General features: G+C 41.4%; 1 protein-coding gene across 1 annotated transcript in view; it reads left to right on the top strand.

The window, feature by feature from the left end:
- Positions 1 to 19,950, top strand: part of plcb1l (phospholipase C beta 1-like) — a 125,933-nt gene that overhangs the window by 81,896 nt on the left and 24,087 nt on the right. Inside the window, exons 10-24 of the mRNA XM_084000067.1 lie at positions 3,631 to 3,777; positions 5,049 to 5,206; positions 7,988 to 8,070; positions 8,374 to 8,458; positions 12,111 to 12,285; positions 14,020 to 14,106; positions 14,568 to 14,638; positions 14,877 to 14,973; positions 16,718 to 16,802; positions 17,136 to 17,260; positions 17,401 to 17,555; positions 17,677 to 17,841; positions 18,051 to 18,150; positions 18,474 to 18,578; positions 18,666 to 18,781. Of these exons, the coding sequence (XP_083856193.1) occupies positions 3,631 to 3,777; positions 5,049 to 5,206; positions 7,988 to 8,070; positions 8,374 to 8,458; positions 12,111 to 12,285; positions 14,020 to 14,106; positions 14,568 to 14,638; positions 14,877 to 14,973; positions 16,718 to 16,802; positions 17,136 to 17,260; positions 17,401 to 17,555; positions 17,677 to 17,841; positions 18,051 to 18,150; positions 18,474 to 18,578; positions 18,666 to 18,781 (1,754 nt within the window). The remainder of the gene's footprint in view (positions 1 to 3,630; positions 3,778 to 5,048; positions 5,207 to 7,987; positions 8,071 to 8,373; positions 8,459 to 12,110; positions 12,286 to 14,019; positions 14,107 to 14,567; positions 14,639 to 14,876; positions 14,974 to 16,717; positions 16,803 to 17,135; positions 17,261 to 17,400; positions 17,556 to 17,676; positions 17,842 to 18,050; positions 18,151 to 18,473; positions 18,579 to 18,665; positions 18,782 to 19,950) is intronic.

The raw sequence follows: 19,950 nt of genomic DNA, 5'->3' as shown, positions 1-19,950 counted from the left end.
GGTGCCGATGTGAGGTTTAGCACATGGCTGAAGATGTTTATTAATATGAGGAGAACAGACTATTTGGCCTGGAAGCTTTATTAAATAGATTTCTTCTCAAATTAAAAAATGCAAATCTTTGATGAAAAGGCTGTTTATCTACAAACCTGTGCTGAATATCATCACTGTGCCAATCAGATTTTATTACTTGTTATACTGAAACCAAATTTACACAGCAGGTATTAGCATTAACAACTGTTTGTTTACCAGCCTTGGCAAGAGCTTCAGTCAGTGTTTCCTTTACAAGACAAGAGGTTATATTAGTATGTCCTCTGAGCAGCACTGCTTCTTCAGGACAGCCTTCCTGCAGTGACTCAGTAATGGAAAGTGACTGGGCAGCCAGGCCAGAGCTAGCCAGTTAGCATGCTAATTTCAGTACAAGAAAAGAAATTATAGTAATGGAAGGAAAACAAGAGAGTTGACTTCTGACCTCTGGAGATATTTAGGCATTAAGTTTGAAAGTGAACTCACTGGTTGAACACTGTTTAGCAACAGCCAAATTTACAGATATCTCCTTTAATGATGACCTTTTAATAATCACAACTTAACTTTTTTGAGATATATAACAAAAGGAATCACCGGTGCTTAAATTAGTTAATATCTTTTTTTTTTTTTTTTTTTAAACACATTGACAAATACCATTTGACCTCCCTGTGTTGACTCTGATCACAGTGATGTGTTCATACTGTGATATTGTGTGTTCCTACCGTCCCAGGCTCTCTGGAAGTGTGCCCTTCTCTGTCCCAGTGACAGATTTCCCCGTGTGAAGTATTTATCTAGCCGGAGGAAGTGCTGCCATCTGCTCTGCAGAGGGGTCCAGAGCTCCACATGCTACCATCACACACACAGCCAGACACACATGCACACACGTTTTCCTCCCTCAAGGACGCTCATGCATGTATTCAGATGTGTAAGTTAAATTATAGGAGGCAGTGTGCATTGCACTGAAAAAGCATTAAATGGAATGCAGGGACATACAGCAGGCACGCATAGATTCATACAGTACATACGCCTTCATTGCAGATAGTGGATCGAATGCCTTAAATCTGCCCCCAAAATTCTATTATCAAGGATGGAGAGTGAGAAAACAATTGGTTTTTTTTCTTCTTACTCAATTTGTTGCACTCTCTCTCTGTCTTCCTTATCTATTTTCCACCTTAGACTTTGTGAATATTATACCTGTCATTAATCTCTTCAGTGCTCTATCATTGCCTTTGGCTTCTTTAGCCTGTGCTCGCTCAAGTGTTCCGACTTCGTTTGAAGGCAGAAGAAGAAAATGCTAAATGAAATCAGACACATAACCAGAGTGGATGGTGGATAGCACACTCACACTGTGATCTAAGACAGGAAACGCTTTGTCAGGTTTGGTTCGTTGTTTGTATCCACTCTTGTCTTGCAATCCATCATTATGGTCAGAATTTATTCCAACTTCAGTTTCCTCTCAGCTCAACAGATTTCTTGTCCAAGTTTCTCATTTTAAATGCAGCTTTTAATGCTTTCTTCTTTTCTGAGCGAACTTACCCTTCAGAGTAACGCCTGTAGGTTCTCACTCAAGTATATACACCTCTATTCCCAGACATGTTAACACCCGTTTTCCCCTGTTTGACCTACGAATGTCTTGGGAAGTCTGGAAACTCTGTGTGATAGCGTGTGATACAGAGGTTAGGGCTCAGCCTGGCAAAGGCAGGTCCTGGTAGTCAGCAGGGAGTACGACGCTCAGTGCAACTGAGCTCAGATGTCACAGACAGCAGCCAGCGTTAATTAGTCCAGCAACTCTGCAGAGGGCGGCACCGCATTAATTAGCATAAAGTGGCCGGAGGGACCTGCTGCACCCGTCGAGCTTGCATCACTTAGCATATTTAGCATAACGTCAAGCAAGTGTGTGTGTATGTGTATGTGGGTGGAGTAGGTTCCAAGTGTTTCAGTTTTGCTTTGAGCACCTGCTATATGTGGTAGAAAATATAATCCATGCAGGTGTGGTTGTTATATGAGCATGGTTATGGTCTACGGTGTTATAAATCTGGAATCTGGATGGTTGGAGATGTGAGCTTTTCATCCGTGTCTTATCACTTATTCAGGGTTATTCCCTTTCTGGAGCAAGTTCAGTTAGGAGACGAGCACAGTGATGGCAGCAAAGAGGCAAAGCTTAGCAGGAGTGACCTTGACAAACAATGAAAACAAGGAAAGAACAACGTCAAAGGCAGTTCAGCTTTTTCACATCACTGTCAGACATTATTTGAGCGTCAACAATGGCAGTTTTATAACCAAAGTCTGAAATGCAGGAAATACCATTTGTATTGTAACCTACCTTGGGGGAACCTTGAGTATTAGTAATAAAGACTAATGATGCTCTCAGTTATACACCTACAATGTCAGAAACAGAAACACTGAGGCTTTATGGATTAACCATAAAAGCTTTCAGCAAACAGTGACTTAAGCTTTCTGCTAAATGAAACTAATGTAATCTCTGTGTCGCTTTAATTAGCGATTATGGGCATTTTTATAATGAAGGCTTTGAAAGCATCTGAACACAAGTCTTCCAGCTGCTTATTTGAATGAACCTGCACAATGTGTACACAGTATGGTGGACACACAAACACACCGCACCCACTGTTTTCAAGCTGTTATTCATGTCACATATTTCATCCCGTAACCTTAGCGATGTGGTGTGTGTTTGTAAAGCGGAATACACGTAGTTGTGTGTACCACCATATGCCATGTGTTTCATTTGTTGCACAAGGCTGGCAATATTGTTTGTGTATTGTTTGTTATTGTCGCCAAATCCTATGAAAAGATCAAAACCAACAGCATGTTTTTCCCAACTGGCAAAGCTTTACTTCCCACCCCTGTCTGTGAACTCAGTCCCAAAAACATCTGTATCAACCGATGACAGAGGGATGAATGAAAAATTAAAGAATAAACATTCTTCTACTTTGACTCACTACTTCTCTGGCGCACGAATCAAACAAAAGTAACTGCTGCACTGAGTGGAGACTATTTCTAGCGGTGGATTAACACACATTCTTTAATACATGTTAGTGAGTATTTATAGCAGCATGTTGCATGTGAACTCAGCTCAAAATAAACAGTGAACATTGCCCATGTTCATTGTACTGAACAAACATGTCACGCAACAGTATGTGCAGCGTTTTGATGTGTGTGCGAGCGGCTCTGTGTCAACCCTCCCAGACAGTACTTGTTTGTCACATCAATTTATTGTTGTTTACTCTGTTTTTGGAGGGGGCTTGTTGACAACTGGAAAAATGTCACCAGATTTATCCTGTAATTCCTTAGGCACTGGATTGAAATATCAGTTTTGTGTGTGGTCCGTAGAAAGATGGAGGCCTCGGGGCGGTGTTTAGCTCAGTTGGTAGAGCACCCGCCCCATGTGTTGAGGCTATAGTCCTCACTGCAGGCGGCCCCGGTTCGAATCCCACGTCTAGCGGCCCTATCCTGCGTGTCAGTCCCCCTCTCTGCCTCCCGTTTCCTGTCTCTCTCTCAACTGTCCTGTCAAAAGCCAAAAAAATATACAAAAAAAGAAAAATGGAGGCCTCTTGAATAATGTGTGTGTGTGTGTGTTTGTCCATGCAGGTCAGATCTCGATGGAGGGCTTTGCCAGATACCTGAATGGAGAAGAGAACAGCATCATCCCCCCTGAGAAGCTGGACCAGAGTGAAGACATGACCCTTCCCCTCTCCCACTACTTCATCAACTCCTCACACAACACATACCTCACAGGTACACACACACACACACACACACACACACACACACACACACACACACACACACACACACACATCCAGACACAAGTCAGAAAGCTGTTATGTATTTTAGCAGCTCTGTCTGGTTTGCACACTTCAGTTGATTTTACTCCTGACTGATTGCACACAGACATTCTTTATTCCTCCACATTATGAGCAGATCACTCGTTCATTTAGAAATACAATTATGGCGGCACAAGTGAATACACCCACTTTCTACCTTGCAGGTCAGTCAATCAAATGCACCGATGCGTATCAGGCCTCCTTTCCGGCGTTACCTCTCAAGAGGTTATCCAATCAAGTCATGCCATGAGACGCAATTCATTGATATTCATGAGTTAAATATTTCTTTAGACTGGTAGTCACAGTAACTGGCTCTCGGCAGTGTGCGCACGCATAGCAGGCACAATACAGAGGCCATTTTCTCTTCAATGGATATTAGAATTCATCTATTCAAATCTATTCTGGGGGGAGCTGGAGAGCATTGAATCTTTCAAGTGGATCAAATTTCTCCAGCGATGTAAAAAATGGAATTTCTGTAATAGACCAGCCTCAGAGCCTGCGAAAATGAAGAAATGAGAAAAACAAACAACAGGTTCTTCCGTCTCCGCCCTCACACACGCTGTTTGTCTTTGACTACTTTCACAGTGACACATTGTGATTTTATAGTAGCAAAGAGAACTTCCAAAATGCAGTGCGGGTTTCTTTCCTGGCAGCATTTATGATTTAACACTTCACAAGAAACACGATTAGACCCGTGCAACTTGTTCATTCGTGTTGAGTTCGTGTTTCCATCCTATTGATCTGTGGTCATTTAAAGCAATACTTTGTGCAGTGCACAACACATAACCCCATTTAGTAATGAAATTCTGTCACTAATGGCTTTGAATAAGGATGTCTGTTACATGAAGAGAAAAAAAGAGTGAGAGGAAAGATAAGAAAAGGAATGAAAAAAAAGTGACAACACAGATCTGCCTCTCATTTTGACACGGTTCCCCCCGTGTAGCAGGAAAGCATGCTGCTAATGTGAAGAGATAATTGCTTTGCTAATGGTGACAGGGTGATGAGATTTGGCTGCTACAGATAACAACGGCTGAATTGTTTTGTACATGCAAACAAGTGATGTGGTTAACGAGCGCTGGAAAAGTGGAGGGACATGCTTTTGTATGCATCATTGTACTTCTGGGACCAATGTAACAATCACCTGTGTGTGCTTGTGTGTGTGTGTGTGTGTGTGCGGTGCAGCCGGTCAGCTTGCAGGGAACTCTTCAGTTGAGATGTACAAGCAGGTTCTCCTGTCAGGGTGCCGCTGCATTGAACTGGACTGCTGGAAGGGTCGCACCACAGAAGAAGAGCCTGTCATCACTCACGGCTTCACCATAACAACTGAAATCTCCTTCAAGGTACAGTAACACAAGGGGAGCAGAGTGGGAGCAAATGTAGAGCTGAGTGGCAGGAGTGGGGTATAAAGTGAGAGCAGAGGAAGACAGACACATTCCTCCCTGAAAATGGATTTTAAAGAGGAACTAAGCAGGATTTTCCCGTGGCTATGCTACATTTTTACCTTAATAAGCTCCGGAGTAATTGTGATAGTTAACTACAACTACTTGTGACTTGTTACAAGTGAGAATGGAGGCTCTCTGCCTTGCACCTGGCGTCTCATGACTGAATCCAACCTTGCAACATCACTGTAGTACCTGGTCTCTGCTGCACCGCGACACAAACGCGCTCCATAATCCGCAATCTTTCATTTATGACAGTCCAGACTACACAAATATATGCATCGTAACATCGTATATGTTATATAATGTTATCCACCGCTCCATTAATTGATTTTTCGCCGGCTTCGTTAAAAACAAATGCACATGGCCCGGGAGGAGGGTTAGCAAAACAGAGGAAAAGCAACCAGACTTGCATAGTTCCTCTTTAATGCATCTACAGACAGAAAGAGAAGCATTCTGGGTAAACAGACGTCATGGAAAGATTCACCTGGCAGGCTCAAAACCCACATCTAATGAGTTTTATTTACTCTAGTTTTTAGTTTGTTTGTTTTTTAGTTTCCATTCAAGCGTCTCATCTTCATTTCCTGTAGATTGTGTTTGATAAACATGGTTTTGCCTCCTGGGGCACAATTCATATGCAGGTGTGTCGGCAGCCACTGTGAACATCTTCAAAACAACAGCAACAGCCTCTGTATTTATGGATAAATATGGTTCAGTAGATTAGATGCATATGCACCATGGCTTTAAAGATCATATTCTTAAGATTTTAATCCTGGTTGATTTGATGACACCTGTACTGCTGTTAGTGGGAGCACAGCAAACACTCCAAAGAAATCCAACATGAGAGCAACTGGTGTGTGTCTTTCCACTCCATAGTGTACCTCATCCCCCCACCCCACCCAAAAAAATAAAAAAATAAAATTTTGTTTTAATAAAATGTCAACCTGATTTCATGCATCATATGACACAATTAGTTTTCCACACAACAACAGGAAACAGTAGATGGTTACTATGCAGAGGAGTTGGAGGTGTGCTGCGTCCTGCTGCCTGAATCTCTTCATCTGACAGCGACGGTCGCTGCTTCTTTCTGCTTTATTGTTTCTCTGAAAAAAAATGAAACATTATCCACTGATGAAAAATGCTGAAAAGACTATGGAGACTTTTTTTTTTTCTTCAGGCAATCATCAAGAGTGTTAACAAACACGTTCCCTGCATTTCATGCTTTTCCTATTTTATGATGTAAAGCAGCAGCAGTATGAAAGGCTTGGTTTATACCCACTCTGTGTAAACAGATAAGAGACTGTTATCAGTGGGATCAAACTGAGTTGTATTTCATGCACGCATCACTTCCTTGTAAATCCCTCATTCATATGTAGGCACTCGGGAATCACAAACAACCATCAAAAACTAGTGTAGAGAGTTAATTACTGAATGTTAATACACTGATGCTGACCATAAATAGAATAAAAAATGGGCTTGCTTTCATGAAAGGATAACAACTCTAATTGTAATAGTATTTTATACAATAGGGAGTGAAATTCACAACCAGAGAAGCATACAAATACAGAGCCAGACACAGAGGATAAAAGTAAGTATGGAGGAAAGCAGAGTCAGGGAAGCAGGGAAAACAAAAAGTGGGGCATGCACGTAGCAGATAACAAATCGTAAAGGACAGGGACACACTGAATGGCCCTAAAGAGAAGCACTGAGGGCCGCTTAATTGAAGCCTCCACAGATGAGAAGACAAAAAGAAAAACTGCCTATATGGAAGGAGGAGGGTGTGAAAATCCCGGGGCTGGGGAGAAAAATGAAGAGGTGGGTGGACTGATTGATAGAGGGAATTAAGATGCGACGAGAGTAACAGAAGAAGCAGGATAAGCTTAATGCAATTAGACTGAGAGTGAAAGTTGTATATAAGAGTTGTGAAAGACAGAATGCAGAAGAGATGGAGAGGGTTGAGTTACAGACAAAGATTTTTATTGGAGGAGATGGAGCAAATGGAAATGAAAGCATTAACTGAGCTGACACCATCGTTAATGATGGTGTAATTGACTTAGACAATCAGTGGCTTGGAAATCCGATATCAGATTTTCAGACGTGTTCACTGCAGTTGAGCAGCGACACCCCATCATAGCTCAGCTCTCATCTCTGTGGAGACATCCACGCTGAAATTTGGGACACGAACAAAAGGATTTTCTTTTGCATTAATATCCTAGAGGATTCACCAACATGTTGACAACCTGCACAGCTCCAGTGCAGTGTAACACAAGAAACCCACTGCACTGATTTCACACTGATAGGTTCTACATTTCATACACTTCAGTACACAGACCATAATTCCATGTAGCCTAGAGGACGCCAGCCAGAGGATGTTGGATTTATAATGAGACTTCCTATCTTATCACTGTTGCTGTTGCTTTCTCCTACATGTACTGTATTCATTTCACCAGGTGTGGGCATGTTCTCTATGGGACTCTCCCAGCCATTCTCTACACAGTCCTAACATTGTAAATATGCTACAATATAAGAGCTGTGTGTTACTATGAAATGTTTTTTTGAGACTCCACAGAATATCATCGCATTCACCAACAAGTTCATTACATCCCCTATTAACATAATGTTCTGCCACGTGTGTATTCAAAGTAAGAATTTCTATTTCTATTCTCCTTTCTGTGTTTTTAGGAGGTGATCGAGGCCATCGCAGAATGTGCCTTCAAGACCTCGCCCTTCCCTGTCATCCTGTCTTTTGAAAACCACGTTGACTCGTAAGTTTCCCCCAATCATTCCATGTCACGGGTGCAAAAGCTGCGCGGTTGATGCTGCTTTTATCGATGAGCATCATCTGTCAGCTGAAGGTTTAATGTCGATTTGCACAATTGGCCATTTGGTGTGTTGCCTGTGTAAACTCCTGCACCGATTCACAGAGAACGTTCTCATCGGTGGGGTTTGGCTTTTAATGGCTCCTGCGGGAGCTTCATAACAACAACATACATATTCATGTATATTGATATTTTGTAGAGAAATTATATTGTGTGTGTGTATGTGTGTGTGTGTGTTGTGACTCCCAGACCGAAGCAGCAGGCTAAGATGGCAGAGTACTGCCGGTCAATATTTGGAGACGCATTACTGACAGAGCCTCTGGAGAAATATCCTGTGAGTACATAAGATGCTTATACACACAAACATGTGCATGCGCTCACATTCATGACTGTGTGCTGTCTGTCTCTCAGTGTTTTTATCACACACACGCACGCACGCACATACATACGACGTGGCCAGCAGCGAGGGATTCATCAGATATAATATTATCGTGTCCTTGAACTCTGCTTCCTAGCGTAGCATGTTACCTCTGTATACACTGGTGAGACAGCAAGTCTTGACTTACTGCACACTCACTGTCACATAGACGCACGCAAACTGTATAATATAATTGATTTGCTCACACACACATGGCTATTTCACTGTGTTTATACCTCTTTTTACTCTCTCTCCCCACTGTGTCTTTCTCACTCCCAGCCACATATCGACATGCCCTCTAGCACCTGGCAAAATGTGTTGTCTCTGTGTTTCCTCTTCCTGTCACTCCAGGCGCTGCTAAATGGCCTCCTAGACTTTATCTCCCTCCTTCACTCTCTCCCTCTTTCTGGTTTTCATTCTTGTTTTCAATCACAGACGCACACACATACCTCTGGCTATCCGTGTGCTACGGAAGCCGACTCCTAATGATTCATCCCACGGTCATTTTTTATTTCACCTCTCTGTTACCACAGGAGAGACTGCAAATGACAGCCATGTCAGATTAAATGGAAGTGTTTTACACTGTAATCTAAACATGGCTTTTCTTGGCAGAGCTTTATCTGTCTCTTCTCTGTTGCCATAGCTACCAGTCGAAAGCTTGCTTTGTCCCTTTGTGGCCAAACTCTTTTTTTTTTTTTTATCCCAAAGGCGTCTTTGTGAGTAATGACGCAGGCAGTTGTCGCACGCTCTCTCGCACAGACACGTCACGGTGTCTGCTGCACATACGGCCTTCCACCCGTGTGTACTTATAGCACTCTTTCCATGTGTTGTTCTCCAGGGATGGGACTTGTCCCTGTTGGTATAACACTAAAGAGCAGCTAAAGTTCCCCAGCAGTCAGATGCAGCATTATCTCACACACGCAGGGAGCTCCTTCAGCACTGCTGCCTGCCAAAGACACAGCCCGCTGAGAATTACACCCTTCTGACTGGATTTGACATTGAAGTATTATCAGGGAGAAACCCTTGGAATTGAGAGGCAGAGGGAAGGAGAAGGAGAGAGATAGAGGGAAAGAAGTGAGAAGTTTGAGAGAGAGTGAAAGTGCCAGAAAGTGCCAGTGAGGAATCAGATTTCTACCACTGAGCATGTAATAACTGGGAAAGGTGAGTGCAATGACAACCACTCCCCTCTGGCATTGTGTATACAGCGTATCGAATGGGATATCAGCTCCATAAGTCCATAGGGTCAGGGGCAGATAGGGTAATATAGCTAGATTGGTTCCAGCTGAGCTGAGGCTGAGAATAAAGAGGATTACGGATTCCTCAGAAACTCAAGCACTTCCTGTATCTCCTCTCCACCAAACTGTCATTTCAGTCAAACAGGAGAGAGAGGTGACAGTGTTTCATTTTTCAATTAAGCTCAGAACAGTCTGCTCTCTCAAAAAAAGAAAATTAGCTGAAATTACCTAAAAATTGGATTCGCAGTGAATGTGTTATGTTGTTTGTTATATGGCTCTTGTCATTGCATTCATTATGCTGATCAGGGCTTATTGCCAAAACATTTTCATTATAACTGCTGACAAAATAGAAAATATGTTGAATGGAAACTGTTTTGTTGCTGTCAGTCTTGTTGAGGCTCACTTTGAAACTGTGGACAGAGCAGAACTGTGAAGTGTCCTCACACTGATGAAAGGCAACGCAGGGCTGAGAGTAATGTGAGCAGAGAATAGTAAGCATAAATTGCTGGAGCCTACAAAGCATTCACAACAACATATACACCTTTTTTTTCTCAAACACTTGACAGTCATTACCCTCTGTGATTGTCTATACCAAACATGCGGCATTCCTCCTCCTCTGCCACTTGTATTTCAGCGTATTATTACGTATATAGACAAGAATACACACACTGTACCAGTCAATGTAAAACCATTGAACATGAATGAAGCTACAAATTACATTTTTAAATCACATACCTTCACCAAAGGAAAGGTCCACATCTCCTTTTCTAAAATGGGCTTGACATCGTTTTACCAATTGAAGTCAGATCATCTGAATAAGACGCTGCACAGACACACACACCTGAGAATGTAGTTGAATTTGAAGGAAAGGAACTACTCAGATGTTTTACTCACTGTAAATGCCTGTATACCAGTGTAAAAGTGCTGTTTTACAATACAAGTAGCCTAATGCTACTAAATATATCAAAAGTTGAAGTAATGAAAACGATTCCTATGTTCATTAGGAAGTGTGTGTTTTATTAATGATTCACTATGACTAATATATTCATATGTAAGCATCATCTTACTGTTGTACGTCTACTTTACACACTGGTAGTTTCAACCATTAACAATGTGCAGTACCATTTTAATATGAAATTGATCATCATAAAATCCTAATATACAGTGTAACTAATTACTAAAACTGTAACATCATTGTACTGTAGTTTATTAAACATCACTTTCAAACAACATTCCCCTCTATAGCGGAGTAGATGTATGATATAGAGCCAAATTGAAATAAAGTATCATTTTCACTAAATTGAGTGAATGTTTATGTGTCAAGTAAATAAAAGGTTCATGGATTCGGGGGAAACTGAATTCTTCCAAGTAAATTGTAGCTCAAACATCTTAAGTGCTGTGCCAGATCCAGCGCTGAACTGGTTTCAATGGAACCGTGTGATTGAAGCCAAAGCAAACAGGACGTCTAATCTTTATTTTATCACTCTCCAACAATAGCAGTATAGGAAGGTGTCGTTGGAAGAGTGTGGCAGTTGGGAAAGTAGGTTATTCGCTGGAAAGCCTTGGTTTTAGTTTGGTGTATGAATCACTGTTTTCTTGCTCTTGAAAGAAGCCGGATAAAAGTTTTCACATTTTTAAGTCTGGCTGTGTGTATCGCTGATAAGTTGTAAAGACCATGGTTGTGTGTGTCTTCAGCATCACTGCTGATTTCTTGATAATACATTATTAATACCTCTAAACACTGTGATCCAAAAGCAGTGTACCCCATAAATAAATCAGAGATCTGCCTACTTCCAGCCAGCTCCCTTGAGAGGGTGTGTGTTTGTGTTTAATGCTCAGTTTCCCTCCTGGAAGCTTCTTTTAGTGTTGAAAGTGTAAACTTTGGAGTTGTTACATCAACAGACTTTGTAATGCTCAGTGCCGATCCTTGCGGTCACTAACATGCTCAACTCAGCAGAATCTTTTACAGTGAATTTTGAGCAGAACAAGATTTTTTTTTTTTTTTTTTAAACCACCATAAATTTACATGTAAATGCCTCACTCCAGTAAACAACTTCTGCATTTTCATCCTGTAATTATCTCATTTGTTTGCAAACTGTTGTGAGATATGGCCATAATACATGATAGAGCCGTCCGTACCCATACAGCAACACGTTGGATTTCCCTAATGCTCCTCTGATTCTTGTCATATCATTCAGTCATTCAAGAGGATATCACAGTATTCTGTATTTTGTGTCATTCTGTGTGTCTTGTTTCTTTCTTTATGAATTCCCATCACCCTGCTGTGATTTTAATGGCCTCCCTGTCTCCATCTCTCTCGACGCCCTGTCCAGTTGGAGTCTGGCGTGCCGCTGCCCAGCCCCATGGAGCTGATGGGGAAAATCTTAGTGAAGAACAAAAAGAAGCACCACAAGGCAAACGGAAGCACCAAGAAGAAACTGTCGGAGCAGGTTTCTAACACCTACAGCGACTCCTCCAGTGTGTGTGAGCCCTCCTCGCCGAGTGCAGGTACGGCCCTCCTTTTTAAACACACAAGCACACACACACACGCTCGCTTCCCGAATCCCAGAGCCATCCAGCCGCACTCGGACGGCTGAGTTATGACGTTTCAGAAGTTAAATGTAGTCTAACCGTCTGGGTCCATCTGTGCTATGGATCGACACCTCTGTGCTGTCCAGAAACTGAATCACTGGAGCGAAACACTGCTATTGTTTATCATTTATCATTTTCATGAGCCTCTCCATCAGCTGAAGGTATTATTGGCTGTTGGATACACTCCCTGTCAGGCATATACACTGCTAGTCACCAGTGGGTCTTAAACACTGGCCAGCAGTAGCCTTCAGTGTGTGCATGTGTGTTCGGTGTGTGTTCTTACAGCTGTGTGTACATTACACTGTAATTCTAGTGAACTTTCATATATCTCAATTTATGGATTTTCTATATTTTCACAGCTGCTCTTTGGTTTAATTTCCCTAATCATTCATATCTGCCCTGAAGATGGTTACACTTCACATGTGTCACTTACACATGTGCGTTCTCACTTTTATGTATAGGGCCTATTATATTATATTCTAGCCTTTTACTTGCAGTATATCATTCATTTGTAAATTATAACAGACATACCAATCAGTCGCCACTACTGAGCAGCAGGCTTCATCGTTACACTAACACACACTGCCCCCTGGTGGAAGAGAATACACATCACAATTGTTTGACTGTTGCGCAGCAGTCAATAAGTAACTGGTGTGAACATTTTCAGCTGCTTCATCTGTGCTGACAAGTCATGAGACAATGTTTGCACTATTGCACTTAAATTATTTATGCTACTCCGAAAGCATGTTTATTTATCTGTAATCTGTGTATCTGGATTTTGATTCTTGTTTGATTTTACTGCAGAGCTGCCAAACTGTTTTTCATTATTTTTAACAATGACAATGAACTTCTGATCTAAATCTAATCTAACATTGACATTGGCACTGGTGAGTCCATGGCACTTCAAACAAACACTATTTATTTACATAATACTTAGTTATATCAACCTACTGTAACAGATAACATGATAAAGAAACTGTGTCCAAAATATCTGTCTTAGTAATGCAGTTAAGAGGAAAATCATTTGAATTTGAAGTCATCAAGACATGTGACATCTGCAATGTTAATACAATAAGAACATTTGATATTAATTATCACCATTGAATTGAAATGTACATTCCTAAGCATTATACTGGAGGTTTAGTAGTTCTTAGTAGTTCTTGTCCTTAGTGTCTGTGGAGCTTCCTCTGCAGAAGTCATGGGCAGCCTCCATATGGCCTGAAAGCTCAGAAAGCACCAACTGATCTTGCTGCCGCTCACAACACATATCCCTATCCACCTTATCTGTTTTTTGTGGGGTTTGAGAGTAAGAGGATACTGTTTAGAGAGATTTTAAAATGAAAATCAAATTGAAACTGTAGACGTGGGGGAGACAAAAATAGCAATATGAAAAGAGAGGACATGTGTTCTCCTGTCTCCAGCATAAATTACTGCTCTGTAATACAGCACAAAGCGTTTTATTGTCATTTATCCTCTGATAGTACCTGGTTGAGAAGAAAAGTAAGTGATGACATATTATTCTGCAAAACAGCAGACTAATTGCTATGTCACCACCACATAAAATGAAGCCTTTTCACGTGTATACACTGTTGACCTTGGATTATTGTAGAATGTCATTTGTTGTTGATAAGTTTGATTTTTCCTGCGCAGGTTCGACCAAAGAGGAGATGGCAGATTCCTCTCAGCCGTCAGAGGGAGCTGAGCTCAGCCTGAGGCCGCAGGGCAGAAAGTCTATCGGTGAGTCACACATAGCTCATGACCTCAGACTCAGAGGCAAACCTTTACCAGAGCTCTCATTAGCCTGCTGCAGAAGCTATAGGTCAGTTCCACCATTACAACGTTCAAATTAATTTCCTCAGTCAGCGTGACCTCAGATTCAGCGGTAAATCTTAGTAGATCTCTCATTATGTGGGCACAGAGGCTGTGTCAGCCCCACCAAAACAATATTAAAATTAATTTCCTCGGCGGATAAGCTGTGTGGGTTCGGCCGTCGGCGTGAGCCTTGTTTGTGTCTCTGCTTTAAGTGTAATTGAGGAAACTGATCCTAGATCAAGACTAATTTAAAGGCCATTAGCTTTCAACATTTTGCATTGCGTTTGTGGGAAATGTCAATTACATTTACACACATTTAACTTTGGTTTGTTTTAGCTCTGATCTATTGTGATTATCTCTGACCAAATCTGCGGCTCATGTTTCAGGTGAGGTGGAGGCAGAGAGCGAAGATGACGATGACGATGATGACGACTGTAAAAAGGGCTCAATGGATGAGGTGTGTATCTCACAAGTCATACTTGGTATCTGTTTAATACTTGAAATGATGGAGATTTACAACCCGGTGTACTTACAGTATGTGCATGTCATGTCCTAACACTGCTGCCTGGTGCACATATTATTTCCACCGATGTGCGATCAAAGTTCTTCTCATAGTTTTTAAGGACCTTCTGTGTAAAGACTGTCCTGAATTGAATTTAAACGTGTTGTTGTTTGGTGTGTGTTTTCACATACAGGGTACTGCAGGCAGCGAGGCGTTTGCAACAGAGGAAATGTCCAACCTGGTCATCTACATCCAACCAGTCAAGTTCAACAGCTTTGAGGGGTCTAAAAGTACATACAAACTATTTTAAGATATTAGACTAGCATAATTATATGTTTCCTGAACACTCTGCTCACTAATGTCTCAATGCATGGCTGTAGCTTTGGAATGAACTGTTTACATTTATATGAGGGGTTGTACAAGCCATAATTCACTCTGGCCCTCTCACACACATATTTTTTCCTTTCACATTCATATGTTTTCACTCTCATTTGAACACATACATCCATACACTTTGCTCATGCACATGCAATCAATTTTAATACTATTTAATACTACACTAAGTAATATGTAAAAGAAAAATGTGTGGGAGAGTGAAAATATATGTATACTGTAGGTGTATAGTGGAACACATACATGCATGAATGTGTGAGTGAAAATATGTAAATATGAAAGTGAAAATGTATGTACAGTATGTGAAAGGAGAATGTACAGAATCTCACAAAAGTGAGAACAACCCGCACATTTCAGCAACCATTTTATTATATCTTCTCAAAGGACAATACTATAGAGATGGAACTTAGATATAACATATACTCAGTGTACAGCTTGTATAGCAGTATAGATTTACTATCCAGCTGAAATAACTCAACACAGCCATTATTGTCTAAATGGCTGGCAACACAAGTGAGTACCCATCACAGTGAACATACAGACCGACTTGATGCGTTGTGTGCAGTCAGTGGTCTGAGCACTGACAGGCTGACCTCCCGCTTCTTCAGCCTCTGCACCAATGCTGGCAGCACTCAGGTGTCTGTTTTTTGAAGCCAACTTCTGGATATGATGCAGAGCACGAGGACTCAACTCCTTTGGTCTTTGGCCCCGGCGAGAACATGCTGTATGACCTTGGCCACCGTGCTGCAGTTCAGTTTCAGGGTGTTACCGATCTTGTTATAGCCTAGGCTGTCTTCATGGAGAGCAACAACTCTATTTCCCTGATCCTCAGAGCGCTCTTTGCCCTGAGGTGCCATGTTGAACATCCAGTGGTCAGTATGAGAAAATTGTACCTCCAGAATTATTATTATTATTTTTTTTATTTATTTTTTTTATTAACAGAAGCTCTTACAGCATGTTTCTGGTGCATACAGTAGGAGGCATGTTCAGGTCGTGACAGTGAGATACTGTATGTCATCATAGAATGGACATACATAATTGTATAAACTCACAGACACACCACATTTTTGAAGGATTTTTGCACATCACAAGAAAAAAAATTAAATTAAAAATTAAAATGAATAAAACTAAAATATTACATTAGCTTTTTCCATCCAACCACCACCCTCCTCTCTCTTATATCTCTTTCCTGTTTCCTTTCCTTTCATTTATGTACCTACACAGTCTATAGTATACATACATGCCATGTTGCATGTTTGGTATCCCTAGGGGTCTACTCACTTGTGTTGCCATCTATTTAGACAATAATGGCTGTGAGTCATTTTTGTGGGATACTACTATACAAGCTGCACCCTGACTATTCTAAAGTACATCCAAGTTTCATTTCTATAGTATTGTTCCTTGAGAAGTTATAATAAAGTGGTTGCTGAAATGTGATTTGTACAGTATACTCACTTTTGTGAGATACTGTATGTGTGAGAGGGCCAGAATGAATTATGGCCTGTACAGCCCCTCATGATACATTTGAAGCACTTTCGTCAAAGGTTTCTAACAGCAGTGATGAATTTAGACTTAGATTTTTCAGTCGTTCCAGTGACCATTGCATAATTCTGATTCATGTATCACTACGTCTGCCTGCAGAGATCAATCGCAGCTTCCAGATGTCGTCCTTCGTAGAGACCAAAGCTTTGGAGCAACTGACCAAATCTCCTGTAGAGTTTGTGGAGTATCCTTTTCAGTTTTACTGAGGCAGTGCATCATACTATTTAATAATAATTCACAATCACTGAAGCTGATTTGGGTCTATAAATGTTTAGTTTCTGTTCCTCCAGCCTCCCTTTTCCCTATGGAGGTAACTTCTGATGGATACAGCATTATTATTCTCCTTATTGTCTCTTCTCATTATCTTGTTCAGTACAACAAAAAGATGAACAGTGAGTCCTATTTTGCGGCCTTGCAGTAGCAGTAAACACAGCAGAAATGGCTGTAGCTGCTGCACCACCAGCTTTATTTTCTGATGCAGGTCATGCAGTCTCAACCTTAACGCAACTCTGTTCAGATACAACAAGCTGCAGTTGAGCAGGATCTACCCTAAAGGAACTCGCGTCGATTCGTCCAACTACAACCCTCAGCTCTTCTGGAACGCCGGCTGTCAGCTTGTGGCTCTCAATTTCCAAACCATTGGTGAGGAACGAGTTACATTGTGTAAATCTGTTATTTCTCTCACACTGTTGAGCGGTTCTTAGTTTGCATGTTAGATTTTTATTGTTGAGTGTTGTTGTTTGATGCAAATAAACTGTGGTGGTTCTGTCGTCGCTCCACAGACTTGTCCATGCAGCTGAACCTGGGCATGTACGAGTACAACGGGAAGTGCGGCTACAGGCTCAAACCAGAGTTTATGAGACGGCCAGACAAACACTTTGACCCTTTTACTGAAAGCACCGTGGATGGGATCGTAGCCAACACGCTGTCTGTGAAGGTGTGGGTTTGTTTGTGTTGGTCATTTTGTGTTTGTGCAGCTCTGTCTGTGTGTTTGAGCATATTTTTCTTTCTCTCCCGCCTCTGTCTTTCTTTCTTTCCTCCTCCTTCCTTCCTTCCAGATCATCTCAGGCCAGTTCCTGTCAGATAAGAAAGTTGGCACGTACGTGGAGATCGACATGTTTGGCTTACCAGTGGATACCAAGAGGAAAGCTTTCAAGACAAAGACATCTCAGGGCAACGCCATCAACCCTGTCTGGGAAGAGGAGGCCATTGTCTTCAAGAAGGTGAGACGACGTGATCACGTTTCTATTTAAACAACCAACACTGGTGGAAATAAAGGTTCAGTCAATTTTGCTTGCCAAGTATGACATACTGTATACAGAAATGTTTGAGCAACATTCATAATGATGAATAATGAATACGTTTTTGAGTGACTTGGTTGTGACATTTGCACTAAAGGTGATTAATATGTGCATGTGTTCCATTCCCTCAGGTCGTCCTGCCAACACTGGCTTCCATAAGAATAGCCGTGTTTGAAGAAGGAGGGAAGTTCATCGGCCACCGCATCATTCCTGTATCAGCCATCCGTCCTGGTGCGTTTAGTTTTCACACTCTCACCGCCTCTATCTACATTTGTTTTGAAAGTTTCTTTAAACATGCAAAGTAAATAGAGAGAAGTGTCTGTATATAATATCATTATATTATATTGAAGGTATGATAACAGATGAGAACTAGAGCTAGGCTCCAATAAACAATCGCAGTATACTGTATGTAAGATTATCTTATTAGCTGAAGGATGAAATGTTTGCATGAGTTATGGTTCTACACAAGATGAATTGGATGCTTTGTTTGTAGGTTTGTTTTGTAAATGATTATTTTTGTACTGATAAACATTAATCTTACTCAAACTCTGCAGGTTATCACTACATCAGCCTGAGGAATGAGAAGAACCAGTCTCTGATGCTGCCTGCTCTGTTTGTCTACGTAGAAGTAAAGGATTATGTTCCTGACACATTTGCAGGTAAGTCCCACAAATATATGTGAACCAGAAATCAAATACAGTCATTTCAAAGTCATGTCAAGTGTTTGTCCTCTCCCTATTCCTCAGACGTCATCGAAGCCTTGTCCAACCCCATCCGCTATGTCAACCTGATGGAGCAGAGAGCCAATCAGCTGGCTGCTCTCACTTTGGAGGAGGGAGGAGAGGAAGAGGGTGACAAGGAGGTGTGTGTTTATACTACTTCCTCCAACACTCGGACAGAGACAGGCTCATTTGTCTCTGTTGCTGATTAATATGAGTGGTCCCTTGGCCAGCTGGCTGCTCCTCTCCCTGTGAGGAACTAACTGGTTTAGAAATTCAAAACATATGGTCGGGAAATGAGAAGATGCAGAGAGAAGTGGAGTTCCTTTTCTTTTATAACACTACAAAGTACTTGAAAGCCAGAGCACTGCAGTGGATTATGACTTACAGCTTGTTTCCAGCGCAGAACCCCACAGATATTATCAACACTCTTTGTTTGGGATTTTTTTTTTCATTCCTAGTTCCTCTATGATAAACTGTGCTGCAATCACAGCTGTAGCAGTATTACTGCCGTATGTCATCCAGTCTCTTCCACCTGCAGGCTCCAGCACTCTGTTTCCTCAGGGGGGAGATATGTCACCTTGACTCTGTGTGCTTTCATTATTGTGCTTTAAAATATACAGTAAGCTAGTAAGGAGTGACAGGTTTAATCACCACTAAATGAAGTGCCACTGACTGAAACCAGGCTGTTACCGATACAATTTTATATGGATGCATCATGTCTCCATGTCACAGTTTTACCATGTTGATTTGACCAAATCAAATTTATGTTCAACAACTGACAACCAGTGTGTAAGAATAGACACTTTGATTTAGTAGAGCAGAAATAACAATCCCCACTTGAGCTGTGCGGCTGCAAGACTATTTTGACTGCTGCCCCTAGACAACATGTAGAGGTTCAGCAACTGGTCTTCCCCCTTTTTGTTACTTCTAAGCTGTGGTAAGTGCTACTGCAGTAATGCTGCAATATATCTTTTAACAATTTATAAACTGTCCTCTGGAGAAACAGTTTGCTCAGAAAAATGAACCCACAGAAAATTGTAAGTACACTCTGCAGCTCCTCTCATCCCCACACAGCATTTTACCATCTTTTAGATCACTGCTAGGCTTTAACTTTAATGTTTCATGTCATATCACCTGAATCCACCTCGCATCTAGATTCAGCAGCAGCAGTTTCCGGCAGCAGGCTCCAAAAAGTCAACTATAAACAACAGTGCCTGCACTAGCATCAAAAACTAGGCAAGGTTAGCGTCTAGCTGGTGTATATGTAGTGATGTATATCTCACATATCTCACAGGGACTGAAGGAAATC

The sequence above is a fragment of the Trachurus trachurus genome (assembly GCF_905171665.1).
Source record: "Trachurus trachurus genome assembly, chromosome: 24".
In the NCBI taxonomy this organism is placed as follows: Eukaryota; Metazoa; Chordata; class Actinopteri; order Carangiformes; family Carangidae; genus Trachurus; species Trachurus trachurus.
Note: the sequence above shows the minus strand (reverse complement) of the source record. Positions and strands in the feature narration are given on the sequence as shown.